Below are 17,297 nucleotides of genomic sequence, written 5' to 3'. Positions count from 1 at the left end.
GGTTTCCCGTGGTATGGTTACGAACCCAACAACAAATCATTTGTGTCATCATATGTAATACAAAGTTTAAGATAAAAATTATAATTAAAAAAAAAAAAAGATAATACAAAGTTTAAGATAAAAATTATAATTAAAAAAAAAAAGATTTTTTTTTTCCAAAGTAGAATATATTGAAGCCTCAAATTGGGAGAAGAGATCACATAATTAACTTGTGTCAAAGGATTAAAGAGAAAAGAATCATCAAGCAAAGCTTTTCTAGCTATGCTGTGGGCAGCTGAGTTCCTCATCTTATTGACTTGCTGAAAAGAGACTAACTCAAAATTCTTGGAGGTGCTGAATATCCATAATGATTCCCCTAACTAAGCTTGAAAGAGATTACCCTTTAGTTGCATCAATGATAACCAAAGCATCCTCCTCAATCACCACGCATTGAAAACCTTTTGTTTGGCAAAGAGAACTGCTTCCTTGCAAGCTAACGCCAACTCCAACCTAGAGGCACAGATAAGGAGTTCCTTGCCATAACATTTACAACACCATAATTCAAAGCTTGACACACTACTCCATCAAAGTTGAGTTTAATGACACTTTGCTTTGGAGGAGACCAAACCATAAGAGGATGATAGTCGTCTGTTTGAAAAGGCATGGAAAACTATGAGTTGCCATAAAATCATTGAAATTTGATAAAGCTGCTGCAATCACACTGCGATAATCCTGAACTTCATTCCGAAAGATAGAAATGATTTCTGCTCTTCCAGATACTCCATAAAAGGAGTAACATTGTCAACAAGTTTTGGAGTCCAAATTTTCAAAAAAAAGATGTTGGGAAAAGTCCTTATAGATGGGATATGGCCAGTAAAATCCCTTTCTTATGATCATTACCCGATTTCCATTCACTTTAATTTATGTGATGGGTGTGAGTAAGAAGACAACAACTGCAAGTTTTTCCAAATTTATGTGATTTTCAATGGTAATAATCCCTATGAGAGAGACTACCAATATAACTTGAAGTTTTTTTTTTTTTCATAAAATGAAAGATATATTGGTCAATTACAATTCCACGGACCATACTTAACAAGAAAAAATTGCATTTGCATTAAATCATAATGCATAAATATAACCATCAATTTAAATTTTAATATAAATGTTGAAATTAAAATTTTAGGATAATTTATAATTAAGCCTCTTAGGTATAATAAAATCTATAAATTAGTCCTTAGCTTGATTTTTAAGTAATAATTTAGTTTTTAAATTTAAATTCTATTAACAAATTAATATCTATAGTTAACTATTTTTCAATATAAAACAATTTAGCCTTTAAAATTTTATTCTATTAGTAAGATGGTCATTACATCTAAATTTATAAAACAAAATTTCAAATACTATTTTGTTAATAAAAAAAAAATTAGAGACTAATTGTTTTAAAATGAAAAATAAGTAGTGTTAACAGTTAATTTAGATGGCATGAACTAATTTATCAATGAATAAATTAAATTTTAAGATCAAATTATTGTTCGAAAATATATTATAAATTAATTTATGAATTTTTCTATATCTTAAAGATTTAATTGTAAATTATACCCAAAATTTTAACAATTCGTAAATTCTCTTTAAGTCATTAATGATATATTTCTTTCATTGTATTAAAGGTAATCAATATAACTGAATTAAAACATGACTGGAATTATACTACTTGATCAGCTGCCTGAATGCATCTTTGTTGAGTGCATGATTGCATGGCCAGCTCTCTTTAACACAAATCTAATCCACTGGAAATTAACCTACGGAGAGCCTCACGTGCCCACAACCATTGTTGCTTTACCAGTCTTAATCAAAACCCTCGTTTTGATGATAATGTCTTAACCTTGAAACAACGGCCTCCCTCTCCAATGCCCTCTTCTTAATTCCTTCTCACTCGTTTCTTCTCAGCTTTTGAAGTATAAGCAGAGAAACCCCAACCAAACCCATCCTCAAATATTTCTTTCTCACCCTTCAAAACACACTTCTATAGTTTCTTTCCTTCTCCGCCATGGAAACCCCCACACTTTTTCCAAAACCTACCCAAGATTATAGCTCCTCAGTTGATACTTCTCGCCCTTTTCGATCCGTCGAAGAAGCCCTAGCCATCTTCGGCCAGCGGATTCTCGTCGGAGAAATATATTCTCCTAAGCCTTATTACACTCCTCTTCCTAGTCATTATCATGACCTGTCATAAATGTTTCCATCTCCAATAAGTCCTGTAAACCCTAAAATAGAAGATGACCGTTAAAAGAATAATAATGAGTTATTGGATACTTTAAAGAAACTCAAGGCTGAGCTTGAGCAAACAAAGGAGGAGCTGAAGTTGCTGAAGGAGAGAGAGTCGGAGACTGAAATTGCAGTGGCTTCTTTGAACGCTGAGATTCACAAGAGCATGTTGAGGCAGAGGCGGTGGCAGCGAAGAATGCAGCAGCTAGCGGCAGCAAGAAGGGTAAGTTTTGAAACGGAAAAGAAAGAAAATGTTGTTAGAGAGGAGGAAAAGAAGAGAGAATTACTGATAAGAATGGAGAATTTGCCAACTTTGACTCATATTTTGAATCTTAGTGAAGAGAAAGGATACTTTGGAGGGAAAAAGGATAAGAAGAAGAAGATGAAGAAGAAGCCTATAGTTCCTCTAGTGGGAGACTTGTTCTTCAGCAAAAAAAGATTGTCTAATAAAACTCTTAATAACCCTCTATTTGCTTCTGCTCATGGTGTATTTTGATTAGGGAAAAATAAAACAAAGCTCATGATTAGTGTTTCAGGTTGAGTTTAACTGATTTTCTTTGAGTTTGTAATGCATGCATATGTTGTTTGTATACCTTTGTATAAAATTTCTTTATTTGCTTCTTGTTCAACTAGATTTTTGCAGTCATGAAGATAAAGAATTTTGATTTTATTAATTAATTCTTCTTTTTATATTATTTTTTTAATAGAAAATATGAAAGACTTTGATTTGAACTTGACTCTTTATCACGTGTGTGATATATACCTTTATTCATAGACCAAACTAGACCAGCTATTACATTAAAATTTAGCTAATTAGTAACATATTAAATAACAAAATTTCACTAATTAATTGTGAATTTAATAGTTCAAAACATACAATCGTAATAGGTAATATTCGCAATATGTTTATATAAATTTGAAAGAATCTCCCAAACCTTGATTTAAAAAAAAAAAAAAACATAATCTTATTTTCTAGCATGAGAAAAACATAATTTAACCTCATAATTTGCCTTATAATTTCTATTAAGGAATTAATTTTTGTTAACTTTGGAGATAGTGTTACATATTCATTCAATTTAATTAAGACTTATATAAGTGATTAAATTACTCTATATGTCAAAATGAATAACCAAATTAATATTATAATCTAACCACTTATGTTCATCATTTAATTTTTGTTTATTCCCAATATGAAACTTAGATTTCCAATAATTTTTAAAAAATAAGAATGTAGCTATTGCAAAATTGAAATTACACAGGAGAATAAATTTAATAATTATTAAATTAAATATTTATATTTATATTTATATATTTAATAAATATACTTAAATTAATTATGTATAAATTTTAATATAAATATTTAATTAAATTTTTTATTTATATTAAATTTATTATAAATTTAAAATATAAAATATATAATAAAATTTATTTATTAAATATATAAGTTTCAAATGTAAATTTCATTTTGATTTTGATGTGATGTTGGTAAATATTTTAAGCTTCGAAACGATGTAGTATTAATGGAACCGGTTTTGACAGTTGTTCTCATATTTGACCGCATAAACGTCTGGTCAACAAATAGCGGCAAGTCTAACGAACTGGTTCCCGGTTCAACCAATCGAACCGAATGGTCCGGTTTTCCAAACTAGAACTCGGCCTGGCAACATCAACGCCCCAGAATCAGCAGCTACAAGTTACCTGCCACATCTACAAATCAAAACAAACTCCATACAAAGCCGTCCATACTGGACCAGAGAAAATAGAATAGAATAGAAAAGAAAAGAAAAGGCAGCGCCAGCCAGAACTCGCAGAGCGCAGAGGCGATTTATCTCTATAACCAGCGATTCATCAATTTATCAGCTTTTTTTTTTATTGAATTCGTATAAACTCTGTGTGTCTCTTGGTTTTTTATCTCGCAATCAAGAGAGAGAGAGATGATGCAAGCTATGGTGTTCAACCCAACTTACTGTAGGGCTCAGCAAACCCTAGATTCTCCTTCCTCTTCTCGCCCCTCCGAGGTCTTCCCTTTCCTCCATCTCTCTCTAAAGTTTTTTTTTTTTTTTTTTTTTTTAATAATTAGCTCATGTGAACTTGTAATGAATCTGAAATCCGCAGAGTTCAAGTTTTTTTGGCATCCGGGTCTCGCTTAAGCGGGGGCGTAATCAGCTCAGGCGCATCCCTTGCCGTTCCGTGCGGATTCGGTCGCCTGTCTTGACGCGGAGACTAGGTTTGTTTCTGTGGTTTCTAAAGAATATTTGATTAAGTATTCTCAAAGTGTAGAGGCTTATATAATTGATTGGTACTTGTTTGCTTCTTTTGATGTTTATAACTGATTATTAATCTGTTCATGCATATGAAATATAATGCAATCAATCTCTTTAAAAGAGTTCTCCTTTTCTTCACCTTTTATTCATTTTCCAGTAAGGTAAGATTTTATTTCCGTATGATTTATGCTGGACTTCCTGTTCCTGGTTTTTGGGAGAGTGTTGGGCGTTGAAATCATGACCCAACTTGAGTTGAATTGAGGCTTTGACTAATGACTGGTTAACTTGTTAAAGTCAACTTCCCCCCTCCCCTTTTTGCAATGAAAAATGTGAAAAAAGAAGCTTTAGTAATTTAATCAAAAGGAGCCTAATTTACCTCGAACCCAAGTTCATTATCCTCAAAAAAATCTGTTTATTATTGTTTTTGCAATTCTACTTGGATTATAGTTTTTTGTCTTCCCTTTTGTAGTGTTTATATAGATTTCTGCATATTTAACTTTAGTTGCTAGTATATGGATTCAGTTTTCTTCTTTTTGGTGGATTTTCATATGGTTTGTTGTTGAATTACATAATTTGGTGTTGTGCAGTTGTAAAGGCTGTTGCCACACCAGATTCAGCATTGGAATTGCCATTAACTGCAGAGAATGTTGAGAGAGTATTGGATGAAGTTCGACCATATCTCATTGCAGATGGGGGTAATGTCGCATTACATGAGATTGATGGTAATGTTGTGCGGTTGAAGCTACAAGGAGCCTGTGGCTCCTGTCCAAGTTCTGTTATGACAATGAAGATGGGTATTGAGCGTCGCTTAATGGAAAAGATTCCTGAAATAGTTGCAGTAGAACCAATTGCAGATGAAGAAACTGGGCTTGAGCTGAATGAAGAAAATATAGAGAAGGTAAACACATTACAGATTTCAACCTTAGTGTTAATGCTCTTTTATCATATAAATATGTTATCGACTATATGTGTCTTTTCATTATTGCTGTTGAAATATTTTGTTCATATTCTGCATCTTACTGTATAGAGTTCTTAAAAGTCAAAACTACTCACATGCGAAAGAAGGCAATAAATGGTGAAGATACTTCTCAAAGAACTGAACAGTATTCAGATTAAACATCATTATATGCACCTTATTTCAATTTTGCATTAATGTTTAATTACTTTTTCTGTACTATCTATCTCCAATAACAGAGGTTTTCAAATATTGTTTTTCAATGCCTATTAGAGTGCCAAAGAAAAAGCAGTTTTGGTCAAGTGAATCTCTTTTTGGCCCCAGGAAAAACATTGTCATGGTCTTTTATCTGCTTAAGGAATTCTGATTAGTTTCTTTTATTTACATTTTATGTGTGATCCTTTCTTCTTTGGAGAGTTGCTTTTGCATTTAATACCTGTTCTAGCGTCTTGGACTAGGGATACCCTTTTACCTGTTTGTACCCTTTTACCTGTTTGTTCTCCATTTATATCTAGAGTTTTTTTCATTTCTTTATTATACACCTCAAAGTGGTTTCAATCTTGTTACATTAGCCTCCAAAGGTGAAATTGCTAGCACGCGCTTAGGTTTCTTTCTGCCATTTTCTGCCACTCCAGCCAATAGTTAGTTGGTTTGATCAATGTTTTCTACACACACACACACACACATGCATACACAATTACAGTGCATGCGACTAGGTTTTGCTCTGCCATTTTCACTATTCAATGTTATCATGTCCTGTTAATTACAACACAACAAAGATAAATAAATAAATGGTGTTATTGCCATTTTTTCCCTTTGTCTAGTTTTGTCTAAAAACTACCAAACACAGAATTGGATAACTAATTTGTTATGTCCTACATGTACCAAAAAAAGGATGGGGCAGTTATTTAACTTGTTGTGTCCCTTTGCATTTCTTGTGCACCAAACGCAGCCAGAGTGGACATTTACTCTCCATCAATCTATATAGCTGCTTGAATTAGGGAAATTAGTGTTTGTGAACATATAAAAGGAAGATTTTATGCAGTGGGAGTGATACCTCTATTATTTAGGTAACTGGCTGGCTTCTGTGGGCCACAAAAACTGGCCACCAACCAAAACAAAAATAGCTGCTTTGACTTTTGTATTTGTTTTGGTGCTATAACGTTTGCATAAGTTACTTTATTAGAGATATGAATAAATTCTTATGGTAGCTTAACTTTGAAAAGAATTTATACTGCATACATTTTTGGTGTAGGGGCATTTTTGTCAAGTCCAAGGGGGTGAGAAAAGCAACAGGCTTTTTAATAATGGTTTACTTTTTTCCCTTAGAATCCCTGAAATTTCTAGTTGAGATAGTTTGTGATTCAAGGCTGCTTTACATGAAGATCCATGTACCTGTCAAATGGCATATAAGATATATCCTTTCGTTCTCTTTTGCACATGTCGTCACCCAATGATAGACAAAGTATATACTCAAAAATTGCACCCACTTGCTGTATCATAATCTAGTTAGCTTATCATATACATGTTAATTGTGCCAGGTGCTTGAAGAAATTAGGCCATACCTTGTTGGGGCTGCAGGAGGATCTCTTGAACTAGTGGCAATTGAAGAGCCAATAGTGAAAATCCGAATCACAGGTCCAGCAGCTGGTGTCATGACTGTTCGAGTGGCTGTCACACAGAAACTACGAGAGAAAATTCCAGCCATTGCTGCAGTTCAACTTCTATCTTAACAATTTTTTCAGTGCACGTAGTAACATCCTCAAAATAAGGAGTGAAAGTGAAACTCATTAACCTGTATAAATAGTACAATACAGTGTGTACAGTTGAGTTTAGCTGAATGCAATTGTTGAATGCTATTAAAATTAGTAGGAAATTTTTAAATGAAAATCATTTTGTATTGGCTATTTGATATATGCTTTGTTGAGCTTGAAATTTAGTGTATTGGCATTTTTCAGTCATGAACAATTTCTTTTTGGACAACTCCTAGGTAAGGTAGAAACAACACCTCATTATCGGGTGTGTTGTTGAATGTTCCTCCAAATTTTTTTTTTTTTTTTTCATTTAGACCACATGGATTAAAGTTCTCGCTAATTTGACATTGTGGTCGAGTGCCGACCTTCGTTGCAAAATTTTAGACGAATTTAAAAGGGAAAAAATTGTCTTGGTAAGCCATAAATAGACCAAGGGATTCATAGAAGCATTCTTTCATTGGTTATTAGATGATTAGATATAATTAATCTTTAAAAACTAAACATGAAATTATTAGTGATGTATTTATTAAAAAAAAATACCCCCTTCACTTTTTTTGGCATTTATTAATTGAATTTTGATTATTTTTGTTAAATTTGGCACCACAAGCTTGACTGATTAACTGAAAAATATTTAAGACATTCAAGAAACTTCGAAAGCTTCAAGGTGGAAAAAGGATATTCGAACCACACATCATTCCAATATCAAAACGTTATTTATAGAATTAGAGAATTGCCATAACAAAAAAAAAAAAAAGTATCTATATGTAATTGAAAATTAATAAATAAATAGAGGACAAGTTTTGTCCTGTTCAAAATACAACTGTGGCCTGCCCAGTTAACAAAGACAACAATCTAAATCAATGCCAAAGCCCCACTACATGGACCAGTTTATCTATAATGCTTGAATACCGTGTAGCATACAACCCAGCATTGGGGAACGTCTGAAATCCTAATCATCCTTCAATGTCACAACTCGGTGATCATGCTTCTTTTAGGTCATCCTAGTGACAATAAAGTTTGATTGATGAATCTGCGCCAGCAGTGAATAACCAAGGTTGCCGAGGATGGAACTTACAATCCATTATTCCTACAACATATTGAAAATTAGAACAGTATCAATTTCAGCTCAGAAGTACACGAAAAAAAAAAAATTTACTTATTCAGTAATTATGTAAACACTGCAGCACAGATGCCCAAGCTTAGTTCACTGCACAAGAAGTTTCTCCACAGGTAGAAAAGCCCCATGCATCTGGAAAACTCACCTCTTCCATTTGAGCTTGAATGTCCACGGAGAATTTCCAGTGGAACGATAAGAGGGTTCTGATTAAGATCAGAATAAACCATGCCATGAAAAACATATGCAGTGCAGTCATCAGAGCATGATGCAAATAGCGGGTATGAACGATGGAACACCACACTTGTTATATCTTTCGGATGACACCTGAGAAGCCCCAAAATCACACATCAGATGAAGAACAAAAGAACAAAGACATGAGAGCCAAGATATATCCCTTATCAGCTACAACACGCGTATGAAACATCAAAAGGAAGAGATATTACATGGATAGAAATTATCTATGCATACATCATTATGTGTAAGATTTCTTCCATCTGTAATAGTGCTTGAAATCAGAAACAACAAAATATCTATCTAACATTCAGTTAGTTAAGCAAGGCATTCCACTTGACAGATTTTGCATGGTTCAAAATTATTTCCTCAAGGGTAAAATATTGTAAGTATAGTTAATTACAATATACTTAAAGAAAGTTAATTAATGAAAAATAATATTGATCTAATAATATTTGAAAATTTAAGAATTTTAAAAAAATTACATACTTAAGAATTTTGTAAGGCTTAGATGAAAGGTCCATATCAAACCAACATAATTTTCCCTCTTTGCTTCCCACAATTACATTATCACCTGCATCAAATGCCAACCAACCTCAGACATAAGACAAAAGGAGAACAAGGGATCAATACAAGCTGTGAAAATCAATGAAGGAGAATAGGAGTAAAACCAGCAGGATGAACTGCAATGGATGAAACTTCACGGAGTCCTGTCTCAAGCTTCTTAATCAGCTTGTGCTTTAACAAATCATAAACACGAACATTCTTCTTTGTTGCAACAAAGAACACAGAACGAGTAGGATGAAAAACTGATGATACTGGAAGCCCATGCAGCTTAAATGGAAGTCTTTGTGTAAGCTTCTTAGAAAGCTGGTGTATAAGAACTGCTTTTGATTCTCGTAATTACCATGTCAAGGAAACACAGAAAAATGTTCATCCTATTGCTATTTACAACATTTATTTGCCTAACTTGGGACAAAAACAAGTTTACATATAAGCATGTCTTTGAGATGACCATATATTCAACAGACCAGAGAACAACAAAATTGTTCCTTGAATTCCATGAGAACACTGCACAAATACATGTATAGTTGACAGATGTTTCAACTTTCAATTATATAAGAATCTAAATAATCATGTTGTACCTAATCCCAATGAATTAGGCTGTGCACAGATTCTTCATCACGTAAGATACTTTAAAAGTGAACCATTTGCAGCCCTATGTCTAACCAAATGAAAACAGAATCATAACTATGTGTAATAGATGATAGACCAAGTCCAGGATATGACCTTGGTTTATCAACATATATAGAAATCCATAAAATCAACCTGATTTTCTAAGATATGAAATTCTCCACCAGCAAGGCAAAACTAAATGACATTCTTGAATTGCGTCTCTCTTAAGATTATGCACATGGAATTTAATTATGATGAGGAAACAACCCTAGTTTTCACTAAAACAATGAAGTACTCAAACCACTCACCCACCATAATAAGCATGCATCACTTAGCACTTAGCAGTATGAATATGTCATTTTTCCAAAAAGAAACAAGGCGCCAAAGAACTGAAAAATAAAAAAGTAATCAGGGGAAAAATAAACAAAGTAACCGAAAAGTCTACCAAGACCAACAGAATTCATGCACATATAAGTTCTTCTAAAACATAAATTGCAATTAAATAGTAGCAGAGGAAGGATATCAGCTGGCATCACAGTACAGAAATAGTCCCCTTTACGATGCCATTCTACTGCAGATACAGTCTGCAAGTAACCAAGAAAGGCATTGGTAAAATACATAAAATACTTTCAGAAACAGATCTTCCACTAACACTAGTAACAATAACTCCAAAAGACAGATGAATAACAAGAGGAGAAAATTACCCTAAAATGCCTCAATTTTATTCCTTCATGTTTCTCATCTTGAACCCAGCTCAAACTGGAGCTCTTGTTACCTATACGTACACAATAATTTTTGTAAAAACATGAAGTTACATTTTCCTAGTATTGCTGATAATGATGACCATTTTTAAACTAACCAGAATCATCTGCCGGTGTTGACATCTCAACATGAAGAAGTTCCTTTACTTTTTTCTGCACTACTTCATTGCCCAATCCTGTGTTCAAAACAAATACATCTTGTCCCCTGCATTTATTTGTCAAATTTGCACGCATGAACATGAGAAACAGAGATTAGAGAAGTTTGTGGGGGGCTGATTGTACTCACTAAAATCATGTAATTAGTCTTACACAGAGATCGCCAAGATAGGAAGCTCGTGCAAAGGACTCCATGCTACACACTGGACAGCTTCACCAAACTCCCAGATTTTAAGACATCTACCAGTCTCAACCTCCCAAACACGCACAGTTCCATCAGTTGAACCTTTCCACAGATATGAGATCATCAGATCCACATCCAAAGATACCAAATGTTTTATTGGAAAACTTAAAACTGAATGGGTAAGGAAGATGAACATTCAAACCTGAAGCAATCCACTGTCCTGAAGCTTCAGTAGAAATTGACATAACTGCACCATTGTGACCTTTATACTCAAGATAGCATGTCACTGGGTAGGGCTTAAGATCTTTTCTACTTGGTAGCTTAGGTTTCAAGGATTTGGGATCAATATTTATCTGAAATGTCAAGGGTAGGAATTTTGATTAACTTTATCAGAACAAATGTATAATAGACCAGTTCAGAGATGTTGCAAGTTATCTAAATAAATTTTTGAAGCATTCATAAACACGGTGTCCATTGGTGGTAACTAACTTACACGTTTCTTGCGAACTCTAGGACATAAGTATAGATCCAAACAACGCTCAAAAGAGTCCTTAACAGCATTCTCATATGCCGGAATACTTCTTAGAGATGTATACCTAAGTATAGCAAATTTTGTTAAGAAGCTCAATATTTAACAATGAAACAAAAATGGAGAGAAAAGTTATTGGCTAAAGATTTTGAGTCACCGTTTAGGTATAAATTTAGGTCGGTCTTCCTCATCCATCAGCTGATAAGAATTAATCTCTTCCTGTGTTGGTATGTATTCTAGAGAAGGATTATATGACTCCTCATGGCCTGAAACATAATTCAGTTAAGATACATCATCTGAGCAAACTTGTGAAATTAGAAAACTTGGGAGATGGGTAAAATTGTGCCTGGCAATTTTGGCTTTGGTGCAGGAATGTATGATAAATGTGCAGCCTTTTCTGCCGAGCCAGAATCACCCCCCCACAACAGGTGAAAACGTGGTTCTTCTTTTGGCTTGTCAAACTTTAATAAACCTTTGCGAATTGCCCTAACATACTTAACAACCTGTAGATTTGATTGAGAGAATACAGATAATCAAGCAAAAAAACCCATGATAGAATTTGCACCAACAAATTCCAAGCAAAAAATTAGAATAATTACTTAATTCAGAAACAATGACAATCCAAATAAATGTGAAGCAAAACAATCGACTTCTTATATCCTCCATGGTCTAGAACCAATATGACAAGAAGTACTTACCATTTTAGCTTCCCACTTTGAGGGAGTAAACCGCCTCTTTGGTTCTGGAGCATTTGACAGTGGGTGCTTAGCGTCCCATTTAAACCAATCACTGTATGTCTGAAATGAACCCATACACAACTTAACATTAAGCAGAACATGATAGACATTGTTTACATGCATGAAAATGCATAATCAGCACCAACGATTAAATTAAGTTAAAAGACAGGAGAATGATTGATAACTACATACTGGATATGGATCAAAGTCGAGATGTGGAGCTTTTCCTTTGACCAATCTACGAATAACTTTGATTTCTTCTTTTGTCAGCTCTACCACCTCATCATTGTATTCATCATAAATCTTGCGCCTAAAAATAATGAAATTGAGAATTAGAAAAATACAAGAAATGGTAATTGCTTAAACATCATGAGCACCAGGCACAAGGCTCAGGAGTACAACTTTGAAAGGTAAGGTGGGGGAAAAAAAAAAAAACTTGCTAGAAAATTCAAAATTAACATCATATATTCATAAGAATTCTACAATAGACAACTAATCTGCAGTTAATAGTCTCTCCTTTTGAATTAAAAAGTGCACATTCCATATAGGATTTTTTATGGAATTATTACGTCTAGAATGACTAGAATCCATATTCCAAACTAAGGCAAAGATCTTAAAAAGAATAGAGAGAGAGAAAATTATTAAATAGAGGATAGAGGAACAAAAACGAAAACAGAGGATTGAGAGCCAAAGTGGAGATTAGAGAAAAGAGAGTAAAAACAGAGGGCCAAATTGGAGAATAGAGGAGAGGGAACGAATGAGAGTGCACTGTAACAACTAGTTGTTATACATATTATTACAAGGGATTGAAATCACTGTGTCTATCATTCCAGTAATCAGATATGGTATCACAATGATTAACAGAAGACACGCAAAATTAAAAAAATAATTAAAAAAAAACATTAAACTGCATATAAAGAAATAGCCAAGCACTCTCATATTCTTGATACTAATGTCAATAGCATGCATTAACTCTGTTGCAACTTACAACATTTGGCCCAGTCTTGTACAGAAAAAGAAAAGAAAAATCTAGGAATCGAATGCTGCAGTAAGTAATTAAAGAGAAATTTGGATGGGCAAGGACCTAGACCAGTAAGAGAAGGATGGCAGGAGAAAACAATTATCCACCAAACATACTTGTCTTAAATCAATCAAACCTCAAGTCAGAGGTGAAGGAACAAAATCTCTTCTTATTGATGATTACTAAAATACAAGAAAGTAAGTAATTACAACTGGAGAACTCACCAATTTTCAGAGTCATCAGCACTTGCAAGAAATGACTCCAGTTTATCTTGCCTCTCTTTCTTTGTTATCTTCTTTCCAGTAATGTCATATCCAATATGTTTTTCATCCTCATACCACTTCAAGGGAACATCTCCAATTGTATTTCGAGGTGCCACCTTATGAAATAATAATGATTTAAGGGAATGTGCAACTAAACTAAATATTATTTTCCCATGGTGGAAAAAAAAAGGTTGGGTAATGTACCTCATCCTCGGAAGAATCACTTTCTTCAGCCACTTTATCAGATTCTGAATCATTGCTTTGATCTTCACTATCCATGCCATCATCATTGTCCGTGTCAATAGAACCCTACAATAAATACTCTTAATAATATAGGAGTACAACAAGACACAGAGACGGCAGACAGCAGACTCTCTCAGCTAAAACATAAAATTTAACAATATCAAAGGAAGGTAATGAGACTTTTTTCCCCTGTTTGATAGTTGAAACACAGAAAAAGTACAAATTAAATAGTTAAAAGCCATGTATCCTTTTGATTAGACTACAACCTCCCCCAAAAAATGCACATTGCAATCCCACATAAGTTCTACTTTTTGTGATTATTTTCTCTTATTTCTTTTGTTCCAAGAAAACATCATAGATGGCATCAAAATTTGTTAAATTTAAAATTTTTATCTTTCCAGTAATCCTTTGCAGGTGCAATGAACAGAGATAAAATAAATAAATAAATAATAAAAAAGAAGCCAATTACCATGTACCTCATCACCAGAAGAATTGCTTTCTCCAGACTCTGACCCTCCAGATGATTCATAATCCTCATCCTCATAATCAGAAAGTTCCTAATATCACATAGGTTAACTTATTCATATCGCCTAGTACAAAATGAATTCGCCCAGTACAAAATGAAATATTAACGGCAAAAACTAACAAAAATATTGCATTACAAGCACGTACACAATTAGACACAGCCATGAGAAGAAACTAAGAATAATAATTAACATGGCAACATGCACAAAGATATCCACTTCCACATGGAAACAGGAAAACAATGTTGCAAAGTTCAATCCAAGGAAAACTAGAAGAACGCATAAATCTACAAAACTACGTTTAACAAAGCTACGTTCAAAATTACAACGAAAATTAAATACTTTAACATCTAAAATTGTATTCTGTTCCCTTCTCCCTTGTTTTCATCAGCAATCAAACAAAGTACTAAAAGGCCCATCAACCAAAACAGTTAGAGATAGAAATTACACACAGAAACAGGCACATACAAATACCCACATGACCCAAATGCCTTTTTTGTTTCTCAGTAATATAATTGACACGCATGACTAGTAGAAGTAGTTACCTGGTAGTCAGACTCAGAATCAGAAGCTATTTCTTCTTCCTCTTCTTCTTGATGATGTTCAGGTTCTTCACTGTTATTAACCTTCTCTTTATTGGATTGACTTGAGATAGTTTCTTCTTTGATTATGGTGTTCTTACTCTTCTGCTTCCCTAAATTCACCTGAAGAGACCCCTTCTTGTCCTTGCCCACCCCCATTTTCTCTCTCTGTCAAAGATATTCTCTCTTCAGATATTCTCTCTCTCTAGTAGCAGAAGTTGGGAGAAAAGAGAAAGCGGCAACAAGGGGGAGGTTGTGTTTAGGGCTTCAAAGGTTTTAGGCTCTGTTTGGATGGGTAAGGTAAGAGTAATTAATTGAAGGATAAGAGAGGGTTAGAAAAAGGGAAGGGTGAAGAGGGTTATAATAAAAAAAATCTCCTGTTTGGAAAGGAGTGAAAGAAGGATAAATAATTATTAGAAGTATAAAAATATTCTTTTTTATTAGATAATTTATTAAATGATAAATTCATTATGATAAATCTTAAATTTGTAAATAATAATGGTCTATTATAAATAAATTATAAAATTAATAGATTAAAATAATAATACATAAATTTAATAAAGATTGAATAAAAAATAAATTATTTATAAAAAAATAATAATTAAAGCATAATAATTGAAGTAAACTATTGAAAGAATAAATAAAAAAAAATAATTGCAGCAAACTATTTAAAAACAAATAATTGAAAGCAAACTATAGTGGTACGTTAGGTTTATTTTTAATGGATATAATTGAATTTTTAATAAAAAATTAAGGATACAATAGAAAAATAAAAAATAAAGTAATTTTCAGCTCTCACCTTTCCTTGTTTACACTCCAATTTGGAGTGTAAGAAAAATTGAGATTTGAAGGGTAAGGGAATGTAAGCCTTACTCTTACTTACTTTTATCTTTTACTAACTTACCTCTTTCCAATTATAGTAGTTACTTACCTCTCGTTACCCTTATTTACCCTTTCCTCACTCCCACCCAAACAAAGCATTAGAGGCGCCAAAGATGAGAGTGGAAACAGAACAGCAGACATGTGCTTTTTACGGCTTACACTTAGCCCCAAATGAAAACTTGCTAGCCTTAATGAAAATAACTCAATAAAAATTTAGGGACAATAAATAAAAAGTTACAAATATATGGATCTAGGGGAGAAATTATTATAAACAACATAATGGTTAAATTTTAATTATTGAATATAATGAAATACATATAATTAATTAATAATTATAATAAAACAATTGTATATATAATAATTATATTTTAAAATTTTTCATTTTTACAGTGATTAAAAATGATTTTAGCCTCTAAAAAAATTAAAAAGATAGCAAAATTCTATTTAACATTATATATATATGACATGTTTTAATTATAAAATTTTCAAAATAATTAAATAGTTTTCAATTACTTTAAAATAATATCTAAAATGATATTTTTGAAAAGCAAATTTTAATCTCCACGCCAAATAGGTCGTTAATGGTAGCAATTCGGCAAGTTGCATGTTTGTTAAATATATTAAAATTTTACTTGTCGTGTTGGTACAAATAATAAAAGATATTGTATTTTTTAAGTAAAATTTAGTATTTGATTATTGAGAATATAAAAAATCCTCGTTAGAAGTGTTTTACCCTGGTGATGAACCTCTCCAACGCAAGCACCCCAATGGGTTAGGAGACACATGTAATTTGCTAAAAAAAAATTGAAATTCTCTTTTCAAAAAAGTATAACTCTATTTTTATCTAGTTATTACATTATGATTAGTTTATTGTTCTATGTGTCAATCTTACATGAAATAGTAAGGGTATAATATAATTTCTCATAAATTAATGAGATCCCATTGTTTTACTTGTTATTTGCTCTCATTATCATTATTCATGCTTGGGCCTCTTGAACGCAAGCACTTTAATAGGTTAGGAGATATCTATGACAACTAGCATAAAAATTCCATCACATCTTATAATATGGATTCAAATGATATAAACGTTAGGGCGTCCTCTACTTACAACGCGCTACATCGGAGCCCGATTGTAGTGAGAAATATGCAAGGGTGTAAGGCATTCACCAAAAGCGATGCGTCATGCCGGCGCCCGGGTGTGATTTTAAATGAGCAAGGGCTCCCACATCATGGACGGGTGTGGGTAAAGAAGTTAGTACATAGGACAGATAGTAGAATAGAATAACAGATAGGCATAAAGAACAATAGAATATATCATAGATGGAGATCAATTAGGAAGAAAGATAATAGGAGGAGAATCAGGGTTAATACTTGGAATATTAGATCACTTACAGGAAAATTAATAGAGCTTGTGGATACCTTGAAAAGGAGAAGAGTGAATATTGCTTGCATTCAGAAGATTAAATGGGTACGAGAGAAAAGTAAGAAAGTGGGTAATTCAGAGTACAAACTGTGGTTTACTGGAAAGGAGATATATAAGAACGGTGTGGGCATAATCATAGACAATACGTTGAAAGATGCTGTAATAGTTGTGAAAGAGTAGGAGATATAATTATACTAGTAAAGCTAGTACTAGAAGGAGAAACAATAAATGTAGTTAGTGCTTATGCCCCAT

The 17,297-nt window shown here is 33.1% G+C and overlaps 2 protein-coding genes and 1 pseudogene across 2 annotated transcripts; 2 read left to right on the top strand and 1 right to left on the bottom strand.

Moving 5' to 3' along the window:
- The first annotated feature begins 2,026 nt into the window (after positions 1-2,026).
- LOC110673363 (WEB family protein At1g75720-like) lies at positions 2,027-2,877 on the top strand (annotated as a pseudogene).
- A 1,074-nt stretch (positions 2,878-3,951) lies between these two features.
- Positions 3,952-7,377, top strand: LOC110673355 (nifU-like protein 2, chloroplastic). Its single transcript, XM_021836468.2, has 4 exons — positions 3,952-4,262; positions 4,360-4,471; positions 5,096-5,406; positions 7,005-7,377. The coding sequence occupies exons 1-4, from the start codon at positions 4,179-4,181 to the stop codon at positions 7,194-7,196; spliced, it is 699 nt and encodes a 232-aa protein (XP_021692160.2). The 5' UTR covers positions 3,952-4,178; the 3' UTR covers positions 7,197-7,377.
- A 599-nt stretch (positions 7,378-7,976) lies between these two features.
- Positions 7,977-15,015, bottom strand: LOC110673388 (ribosome biogenesis protein BOP1 homolog). The gene is made up of 18 exons (XM_058134985.1): positions 14,705-15,015; positions 14,112-14,192; positions 13,597-13,701; positions 13,354-13,508; positions 12,301-12,418; positions 12,070-12,168; positions 11,718-11,874; positions 11,529-11,637; positions 11,336-11,438; positions 11,045-11,195; positions 10,812-10,944; positions 10,601-10,707; positions 10,446-10,516; positions 10,238-10,325; positions 9,237-9,452; positions 9,055-9,139; positions 8,480-8,658; positions 7,977-8,304 (listed from the first exon to the last, which is right to left on the bottom strand). Exons 1-18 carry the CDS (start codon positions 14,897-14,899, stop codon positions 8,219-8,221), a joined length of 2,238 nt encoding a protein of 745 aa, XP_057990968.1. The 5' UTR covers positions 14,900-15,015; the 3' UTR covers positions 7,977-8,218.
- Between the last annotated feature and the right edge of the window lie 2,282 nt (positions 15,016-17,297).

The sequence above is a fragment of the Hevea brasiliensis genome, chromosome 14 (assembly GCF_030052815.1).
Source record: "Hevea brasiliensis isolate MT/VB/25A 57/8 chromosome 14, ASM3005281v1, whole genome shotgun sequence".
In the NCBI taxonomy this organism is placed as follows: domain Eukaryota; kingdom Viridiplantae; phylum Streptophyta; class Magnoliopsida; order Malpighiales; family Euphorbiaceae; genus Hevea; species Hevea brasiliensis.
This window is presented reverse-complemented; position numbering and strand designations above follow the sequence as displayed.

Coding starts and splice junctions, on each gene's coding strand:
- LOC110673388 (XM_058134985.1), bottom strand. CDS start 14,899: ATGGGGGTGGGCAAGGACAAGAAGGGGTCTCTTCAGGTGAATTTAGGG. Junction 13,702..14,111: donor GCAATTCTTCTGGTGATGAG/GTACATGGTAAT, acceptor TATTTATTGTAG/GGTTCTATTGACACGGACAA. Junction 10,708..10,811: donor CCTATCTTGGCGATCTCTGT/GTAAGACTAATT, acceptor AAATAAATGCAG/GGGACAAGATGTATTTGTTT.
- LOC110673355 (XM_021836468.2), top strand. CDS start 4,179: ATGATGCAAGCTATGGTGTTCAACCCAACTTACTGTAGGGCTCAGCAA. Junction 4,263..4,359: donor CCTCTTCTCGCCCCTCCGAG/GTCTTCCCTTTC, acceptor TGAAATCCGCAG/AGTTCAAGTTTTTTTGGCAT. Junction 4,472..5,095: donor TGTCTTGACGCGGAGACTAG/GTTTGTTTCTGT, acceptor GGTGTTGTGCAG/TTGTAAAGGCTGTTGCCACA.